At 42.0% G+C, this 9,799-nt stretch overlaps 1 protein-coding gene across 4 annotated transcripts; it reads left to right on the top strand.

The window, feature by feature from the left end:
- Positions 1-5,603: 5,603 nt before the first annotated feature.
- Positions 5,604-9,503, top strand: LOC122477892 (spindlin-2). Of its 4 annotated transcripts, XR_006295782.1 has the most exons (3): positions 5,604-5,896; positions 6,501-8,828; positions 9,028-9,503. XR_006295782.1 is itself a non-coding variant. In XM_043571384.1 (2 exons), exon 2 carries the CDS (start codon positions 6,503-6,505, stop codon positions 7,277-7,279), a length of 777 nt encoding a protein of 258 aa, XP_043427319.1. In that variant the 5' UTR covers positions 5,604-5,896; positions 6,501-6,502; the 3' UTR covers positions 7,280-9,503. The 4 variants fall into 4 exon arrangements, 3 of the variants coding, with proteins under 3 accessions (XP_043427319.1, XP_043427320.1, XP_043427321.1); XM_043571384.1 differs by having other exon boundaries at positions 6,501-9,503; XM_043571385.1 differs by having other exon boundaries at positions 5,713-5,829; positions 6,501-9,503.
- Positions 9,504-9,799: the final 296 nt, after the last annotated feature.

Below are 9,799 nucleotides of genomic sequence, written 5' to 3'. Positions count from 1 at the left end.
GAGTAAGGACCTGAAGGCAGTGACAGGACCAGTCCTGTGGCTATCTGGGGAAGGAGCATTCCAGGTAAGAGGGACAGCAGGGCAGGAGTAAGCCTGACATAGTCAAGGAACACCGAGGATAACAGCGTGGCTGGAGCTGAGAGAGTAAGGTAGAAAATATGAGGAAAGTGAGTTGAGAGAAATGATGGGGATCTGGCAGAAGCTGATAGCTTAGAGCCTTGGAAGTCCTAGAATGGAATTTGGTTTTTACACTGAAATTGATGGGGATCCATTGAGTATTTTCAGCATAGGTAGGGCATGATTCCCTCATATTCTAATAGGATCACTTGCAACTTTGGAGAGTGTCTCTGTTGGGTACGTGGGTGGAAAAAGGGAATTTATTCAGGACTATTCCCATATTCCAGTAACAGGTAATGGTGGGTTAAATTCATCTGACAGCAGTGGTATGATGAAATTGATTTGAATTCTAGGTACATTTTGAAGCATAGCTCTCATGATTTTCCCTTAGAGAAGATATCTTGTAGAAGGAAATGTAGGAGGGGTCAATGACAACACTAAATTCCAGACTTTCTGATATCTTTGAGCCAAATAACATCTCAAACAATACAACAACAACAACAACAACAACAACAACAATGACAACAAAGGACGCATTTGGGCTCTTACTGCCTAGGGTTGGTTGTATGATGCTGACATAGTGAAGTCATGGAGAATGAGAAACTAAGGACAAAAACTTATGTAAATTTTTACTCTCAGCTTTACCCCCTTAGAATGTTTTCTAGTTCTTCTATTGGAACCAAGTGAAAACTAAATGATGCTATCATGGTAATGGGCAGCAGGTACCCAGATTTTGTCATGGATTTAAAACAGTACAGGATTTAACATAATTGGGTGTAAAAGGAGGCAGGATTTTGACAGGTCTTGTCCTGTGTCTGGGTAAAGGACAGATACCTATGCTCACATAGAATGATTCAAAATGCATTGTGCATGTCATATTCCATTCCCCATTTCCCAAGCCTAAGTGTTCTTTCTGAGTATAAGTTTAAAATGGAAGTGGGTATAGTATAATGAGTTATTAGTGACGAGATCACACAATCAGTCTTGGATTTTGCATGCATTACTACTAAAGGGATATGGTCAGAATTTCCCAAACCTTTTCCCCATGTCCTTCCTGGAGACAATTGCAAAGTAACACTTTGTAATACCAAAAGTTCTTTTCTGCCTTAGAGATGACAATACATTTCCTAATAACTAATTTCCTGTATTTATTTTTTTAATTAAATTCAAGTGTATTTATATTAGAGAATCAATGCTATGTCCTGGCATACTCCTCATGGTTATTCCTTCCCTTCCAGATTAAAATTGTGCCACAGCTCAAAATAATGTTTGGTTGAGGTTTTAGAATACTGATAAATAAAACCTTTTTTCTTTTTGCAAGTTTGTAACCATTTGAGGGACAAGCACAATAATTACACAAATTGACCTCAAAATATCTCTTTTATAATTGATAAAAGCTGGATTGGTGGACATGCTTAGCTATGAGGCCACAAGGATTACCTCATACTTCACCTACTCACGGGCAAAGCTGGATAACTGCAAGTCTCCCTGATAGAAAAACAGGTGCCCCTAGCCTGCAAACATTATTGTATGTTTGAGAATAAATTTTATTGCATCTTCTATAATATTTTTAAAGTTTACTTATTTATTTAGAGAGCACATGAGCAGGGAATGGGTAGAAAGAGAGAGGGAGAGAATCCCTAGCAGGCTCCATGCTGTCAGTGCACAGCCCAACATGGGGCTCAATCTCAGGAACCATAAGATCACGACCTGAACCAAAATCAAAAGTGGAATGCTCAACTGACTGAGCCACCCATCCCTGGATTGCATCTTCTGCCTAAAAGAGATAAATCCAAGAGACAACTCAATTCTCACCTGTCCAACTCTTAGCAATCTCACCAATTAAAGAAGTCATTGGGAGATATGAAGCCAGGGAAATGAGGGTCTTATTTGACAACTATTATACATAATCATTGATAGAAGAATCAAAATGAAATGTCTCTTTTTTTAAATAAAAAATGCTTATTGAAGTACATTATTGATACATTGTATTAATTTCAGGTATACAACATAATAATTTGATATTTGTATATATTATGAAATGATTACCATAGTTACAAAAATTTTTTTTGTTGTGATGAGAACTTTTAAGATCTATTCTTTTAGCAGCTTTTAAATATGCAATGTAGTACATTAACTATAGTCACCTTGGTGCATATTACATCCCCATGACTTATTTATTTTATAACTGGAAGTTTGTACATTTCACCCATTTTGCCCATAATTTCTTTACTTTGTGCAGTTAATATGTTGTAGAACATACTGAACATAATTTTCAATGGGTTATGGTTTAGGGGATTAATATTTTCTGTGTGACTTTAATGTCCTTTTAAAGATCAATTTGAGAGGCTTCTGAGGTAAACTGTGAATTGCCTAACTAATTAAAGAACTAACAGCAGATATTGAAGGAGGGCCCTCACAAAGTATGGGTATGACTTCTCTGACTCTACTATAATCATCCTGTCTCCATCATGAAGGGAGAGAACTGCACCACTGGTTGTCCACAGGAGTGCCTAATTAACCCACTGGCTTAAAAGAGACTAAAATGTGGATAGAGGAATACTCTTATCATTAAAATCACTTTAAAATGTTAGCTAAAATATGACAGATCATCTTTTCAATGTATAGCTGAGCTTTAAAGATTGTGAGGAAAATACCCAGGGTCCAACAATGAACAGAGAACTGAAAAAAGCAGTAAACACATGACCTGATACTTTGACAGCATGGAGGGAAAAGGGCATCGTCTCAGTAATTAAAAATTATAGAAAAGAAGTTCTTACCCCTGATTAAATTGTGTATGGAGAGCTAAGGTCTCCTTGTCTTTCTTTCAGTTCTTCATATAATAGCCAGTGATCTTTTAAAAATATAAATGAGATTATATCACTGTCCTCCTTAAAACTCTCCAAAGGCTTCCTATTACAGTTGATATCCAATCCAATCTTCTTGTTTTACCCTGTAATCCCTAGATAATGCATTCTCAACTAGGATAATATTGCCCCCAAGGGGGAGGAAATTGATCCCTGGTGTGGTGGGAGGTGAAAAAAAAAATCTTACCTGTTACAAAGGTTTGTGATCCTCCAAAGCTCAACTGTATGACAAAATCTTATTTTTAGAATTACTCTCATTGAGTTTTCTTGGATATTCCATGAGCAACACTGATATTGAGTTAATGGAAAATATACAAAATGTATACAAGATCAGTGTTAAAAAACCATAGCAAATAGGTGGCTCTGATTGGAACACTTTCAATCCATTGCTTATTCCTGAAGTCATATCATGAGAAGTGGCCTATGTGTGCCTATTGGCTGTCCTTGACTATCTTTACATTTTGTCCTCCATGCCCTTGTGTGTATTTTGTGCTTTGTGAATTAAAACAACATATATTTAATTCTACAGTAGTTATCCAACTCATTATTTATGCCAAATGATGCAAAGGAAAAAAAATGTCAGTGACATATTAATAAATAGCAGCTAGTTAAAACATCAAGTTAAAGTTAAAAGTTGAGTTTACTAAAAATAACCGTTAAAAATTATTTTTTCAATTGTTTTGCTTTTGTTGGAAAAAGTTTTCAAATTATTTTAAAAGCAGGATATACTGATATGTATATAAATTTCTAATTTGCATTTGTAAATTGTATACATTATCATTTACATAGGTAAATAAATTTCATTAAAAATCGCTCAACAAATACAGTTAAGTTAGATGTTAGTAATTTCCTAATTTTTAATTTAACTTCTATCTTCAAATTTTAGTTATTCTTAACCTTACATCAAGCTTGCTATTACACATACATTTATTAAGCAAATACTTTGCAATTTAAGATAACCTTGAATTTCAAGTAATAGTAAGCACAGACTCAAATTGCTTTAACTACAAAAAGAGTTTTCTATCTCATAACTTCAAGCCCGAAGTAGGACTCCAGAAATGGGTATGATTAGCAGCTAAATGAAATGATCAAAGGGCCCTGGGTATTCCCATTCCCCCTTTGCTATCTTCACAATGCTAGTTTTGCTCACAGGCTGGTTACAGAGATTCCAAGGGTTATATATGACATAGCATCCTAATTTGCATAAGCACTAAATGTGAAACTCTTTTCTCATGCTCAGTGACAATATGTTAATGTTCTCTCATACTTTCATTGTTGAGTCAAGATTTTTATCCATTTTATTTTCCCTTTTAGGAATTATTTTATTGTTTTCAGCTTATTCTGTTAACATTCAGCACATCACCTGATTCAGTAACTGTTCACTTGACTATTAACCATTCATATTGTTTACTGCTCTTTGGATTGTTCATTTGCATTTTCTAATGTTTTATTTTGCTTCATTTAAGATGTAAAATGAAATATTGATATGGGAATAAATTTACTGTAAATTTCCCCAAATATTTAAACAATTATTCCAGCATCCCTTAAAGAATACCCGTTCTTTCCTAACTGAATTGTAAAATGATCAATTTACCTAATTATTGTTTTCTAAAGTTATGTTTTCCAAAGCTCTCCTTTCTGATTAGTAGATCACATTACTAGTTATGGTGGAAACATTAGACTAAATGTACAGTAATGAGAGAAAAGTTAACTTGTGGTTACTGTAAAACTGAGTTTTATGGAATGATGACTAGACATGTAATAAGGGCTCAATAAATCTTTGTCGAATGTACAGGAGAAATAATGGTTTCAAAAATATCTAATGTCTTGAGAGAATGTTTACACCTTATGGAAAGAGCAGGACGTGAAATTGCATATATGAAATTATCCCAGTTTTGTAAGAGCACAGAAAAATGGCCAAAAAAATGACTATTAAGATTTTTCTGTGAGCCCTGGTGAATGGGAGCTGGAATGAACTGCATTTGATTATTTTCTTCATATCAATTTTCTGAAATGTACACAGTGTTAAAATCGTGCAAAAAAATTGCAATACAGTAATAGAAAAAAAGAAATAAATAAAAGAAAAAGGGAGAAAACTTTCTAAGAAGTAAAGTCCAGGAAAGAGCAGTCAGAAAAAAAATTACACAGAGATTGTGTCAAGATGGCAGACTGAGCACTATCACACTTCTCTCTTCCCATCACAAATCCTTGTAAATTATTTAAAAAGGCATATTTTGTATAAAGATTAACTACAATAAGGGCTCTAGGGTTAAGAAAAGACTAATTCCTGGAAGAAGATACCAGATGGGGCAGGTCAGAGGAGGCAGGGGGACTGAGAGGGTGAAACTGGAGGTAAGAACAAAACTAAATAGTCCAGCTCAGAGGAGGAAGAAAGACAAGGGGCAATGGGGGAAGGGCAGAAAGTTGAGGACTCCCCTACTCCTTCTTTCGGAAACGGGCAGGAACTTGAGACCCAGAGCAAATTCCAGGCACAAGGTGGTGGGCTTAAGAGCTGGGGGAAGGGGGTGGGCAAGCAGTGTTTGGCAGGAAGGGGAGGCCTCTCTCCTGGCAGGAAGCTGCGCTACGGCAAGAGGGAGGAGACTGCGGCGGCGGCAGCGGCTGGTGGGAGCCCGATGTGGCAGAGGGGCAGCCGCCGCCGACCGGGAGGCGGAGGGCCCGCGAAGCTCAGAGCTGGGGATACCGCCGCCATCCTCTTCGCCTACCCCACAGCCCTCCTAGACGCGCTCCCCGCCTACAGATCCACCCCTCCCAGCCCGTGCAAGCACCCGGCTCGTCGCCTGCTGATCCTCCTTCGACACAGGCTCACCGCGGAGGCAGCAGCGAGGTGTCCGATTTGGGCACGTGAGGCCCGCGACCCGGGGCGGCGGACGCCAGCTAGGGCAGGGCCATTGGTGGGCTCCAGGATGGGGAGGGGGGATGGGATGGACTCCTGCTGGAGATAGGGGGTGGAGGCGGGAGCTGGGTGAGGCTGGGGAGGGGAGTGCGATGGGAAATAGGAAAAGGGGGTGGCGTTAGGAGCCAGGCAAGAAATGAAGGTGAGCCTGGAGGAGTGAGGGTACCGGATGTCAGAAAGCGATTGTGGGTAGACAAGGGGCGTATGGGCAGCAGGCTGGGGTATCCAGGGCGGGAGGACAGTGAGTGCGTGCGGATCAAGGCGGTGAAGGAATAGATAGGCGCTTTGCAGGGCATTGAGAGTGGGCGCCAGGGACGGGTGGTGGAGGCAGTAGGCTCTGAACAAGGAGGTAGCCCGCCCCCTCCTGCAGAGTTCCTAACCCTGGCCAGCACCACTGCCGCTGCCGCCCTTGCCCGCAGTCTAAAGGAACCTAGGAGGGAGAGCACTTGCAGGCACACAGCCAGGATTTCCAGCACTGCTACCAGGCTCATGGGGGAAAATTTAGGTTCTGACGCAGGGTACAGAGACACGTCGCTGTTGGGAGAACTTCACCTTATGGCATACTGAATGTTTCTCTCTTATCTTCTCTCCTCCCCCTGCAGGCATGAAGACCCCCAACACACAGGAGGCCGAAGGGCAACAAACCAGGGCAGCTCCGGGACGGGCTACTGGGTCCACAAACATGACGAAGAAAAAAACCTCCCAAAAGAAGCAGAGAGGCAGACCTTCATCCCAGTCCCGCAGGAACATCGTGGGCTGCAGAATTTCACATGGATGGAAGGAAGGTGATGAGCCCATCACCCAGTGGAAAGGAACCGTTCTGGATCAGGTGCCTATAAATCCCTCTCTTTATCTGGTGAAATATGATGGAATTGACTGTGTCTATGGACTGGAACTTCACAGAGATGAAAGAGTTTTGTCTCTTAAAATTCTTTCCGATAGGGTGGCATCATCTCAAGTCGGTGATGCCAACCTTGCAAACACCATAATTGGTAAAGCTGTGGAACATATGTTTGAGGGTGAGCATGGTTCTAAGGATGAATGGAGGGGAATGGTCTTAGCCCAAGCACCTATCATGAAAGCCTGGTTTTATATTACCTATGAGAAAGATCCTGTCTTGTACATGTACCAGCTTCTAGATGATTATAAAGAAGGAGACCTCCGTATCATGCCAGAGTCCAGTGAGTCTCCTCCAGCAGAGAGGGAGACAGGAGGAGTTGTAGATGGCCTGATAGGTAAACATGTGGAATATACCAAAGAAGATGGCTCCAAACGGATTGGCATGGTCATTCACCAAGTGGAAGCCAAACCCTCTGTGTATTTCATCAAGTTTGATGATGATTTCCATATCTATGTCTATGATTTGGTGAAAAAGTCCTAACTGTTAGGGTAAACTTTGCCACATTTGTGAGAACAAATGTATACTTTGTAGACGTGCAAAACAATGTTGCTTTTCAGTGTATTGAAAGCTTAAGGGTCCCTGTTAATTCAACATCTTTGCCAGCATAACTGTTGTTTTTTTTTTTTTTTTTTGAAAATACAAATTTATGTGGACATGACATGCTGTGTGTAAGGACTTTGTCATGTTGAAAAGATTGGGTGTGTTTGGTGGATGGGGCATGAAAGGAAGGGACAGCTGTAAATGCAGGCTGTGAATAAAGTTCAGCTAGTATCATAATCAGTCATCTAAAAATGGAATAGGACTTAGCTGGTCTGGTCTAGAGAGGGGGGAGGAGAAGGAACTAGAGATGGGCTGTAGAGGGAGGGAGAAGGGGAGGTGACTGCTTAGGAAGAGGCTCCCTGGAGGAGGGATGGCCTAAGAGAGAGAGGCACCCAACTAGGAGGGAGTAGAGAATAACAGAGAGAGAGTGAGATCTTGGGGCTTAGAGGAAAACAATCAGAATGCCTTGAGTAGAGGGGGTCTCAAAGTAGCTTAGAAGAGGTCCAGAGCAAGGGGCAGGGGTAGAGAAAGTTGGCAGGAATCTGGAGGGTACTCAAACGGAGGGTCTGCACATGAGTAAGGAGTCAGAAGGGGAGGAACACTGAGGAAGGAAGAATTCCAAGCAGAAAGATTGACAGAGGAAGTGAGAATGCAGAAAAGGAGGTGTGGGGAATGGGGCCCAGGAGACATGGGAAAGCCCAGGAAAAAGTTGGACTTCTGGCAGTATCCACATTGCCTTCCCCTGGCTCTGTGCAGAAAAGATGTAACAGCTGTCAAAGAAGCCAAATGGGTTGGAAGTTCCCTAGAATGGCATTTTGACAGGGATGACTTGAGTTAAGTAGGAGCCAACTTTATACCTAAAAGGCTTTTCTTATTTCAGGGAGCTCATGCCACACCTGCCGAGCAGAACCCAAACCCTCGGCTTAAACACACTGACCTGACACCCCATGAGCTGGGGGCTGTAAGCAGTCTCCTCACTTTTCCCAGAGGACCAGGTGCAGTAATCTTGGACCCGGAGGTCTTGGTTCGTTTCCCTTACACTGGATAAACAATTCTTGTGGGGCGTAGGTAAGCGGAGTGCTCAGGACTTAAGAGATGTGCCTCCTTGCATTTGGAAAGCATTTTATCCAAAAAAAAATTAGAACCTTACTGAAGTCAGGTACAGGAGTCCCCTCACTGATCTTTCTCCTACTGGACTGTGCCTTGCCTCCTTAGAGAGGAGGGGCATCAGAGGATTGAGCCTAATGTTTATCTCAGGACATGGGGAGTACTTGACAGTCCATGCCTAGCTCAGCAGCTGCCTGAAACCACAGGTGGTTCCACCCAATGCTTCACTGAATGGAGGTCTGCTGCCTCTAGAGTCCCTATTCAGGCTATACCGTGACAAAGCTGGTGGCTACTGACCCTTCACAGGTACCTCCTGACCAGCCTTGCCCACCTCAAGCACACAGGGAAGCTGTGATGGAAGTTTGTGCAGCTCTGTTTCCAGGTGAGATGGATGGCATGGGGCAGTCGGGCCGGGAGTTGTGACTTTGTATAACTAACTCTTTCAACTGTATAATGCCACATAGAGGGGCGGTGGTTGGTGGGGAGAGGGTGCAGTGACCCCAATAAAGTCCCTCAGGGGTATGGCGCTCTAGCACATGGGTCTGTGTCCTTCTCTTTTTCTCCCCCTTGTGTTTCTCCAGTCATGTTGTGGAAGTTTCCTTGAAAACCTTCTTTCTGATTTCCCCACCCTACGCTTCACTAAGATATGCCCCTGCCCTCAAACAAAGAGTTAAGGTGAGCTCACTGCTCAGTCTTCCCTAACTCCATACATTGGGGGGTGGGGGGGAGGGCCAGGTGGTGGCAGGGAGCTTCTAGAATTTGAAAAAAAGTGGTAATTCTAGTTCATTCTTTACACCCAACATGACCTGAAACTGTTTGCCTGAAGAATCACACAAGGCAAGCCCACCTTGCAGGGACTGGTTTTCTTTCATCACACAATTTAGTCTAGCAAACACCTGCAGGCCACCCATGGGCCAATTTCAGTCAGGGGTCATGCTTTCTTCGATCCTGGTGTTTTCCATTTTTAAATTAGTTACTTAGACATTTGGGAGATTTTGCATTACAAAAATCCATATTTCTGGCCCACCTCAAAACAAAATAAAACAAAACAATAAACTGAGAATTAACATTCCACATTCCAACAAGGATACAAGCATCTGGGTCTGAGGAAGGGCTTTGCCCATTTTAGACTCTGAATGCTCTCTCAAACTAGCCATACCCCCAGCTGGCCTGATTCACTCACTGGAATAAAATTCCCAGTTGTCCCCTGAAGGCATTTGCATTTGTAGCTTTGGGGCTAGACCCAGAGGAAACTGCCTAGCCCCACTTTTGGTGTAAGCTCACCCCATTTGCTCTTTTTTATTACATTTTTTAATGTTTATTTATTTTTGGGAGACAGAGAGACAGAGTGCA

Source organism: Prionailurus bengalensis, chromosome X (assembly GCF_016509475.1).
Source record: "Prionailurus bengalensis isolate Pbe53 chromosome X, Fcat_Pben_1.1_paternal_pri, whole genome shotgun sequence".
Classification (NCBI taxonomy): Eukaryota; Metazoa; Chordata; class Mammalia; order Carnivora; family Felidae; genus Prionailurus; species Prionailurus bengalensis.
Note: the sequence above shows the minus strand (reverse complement) of the source record. Positions and strands in the feature narration are given on the sequence as shown.

What these genes read in the sequence shown, in the direction of transcription:
- LOC122477892 (XM_043571384.1), top strand. Translation starts at nt 6,503, where the DNA reads ATGAAGACCCCCAACACACAGGAGGCCGAAGGGCAACAAACCAGGGCA.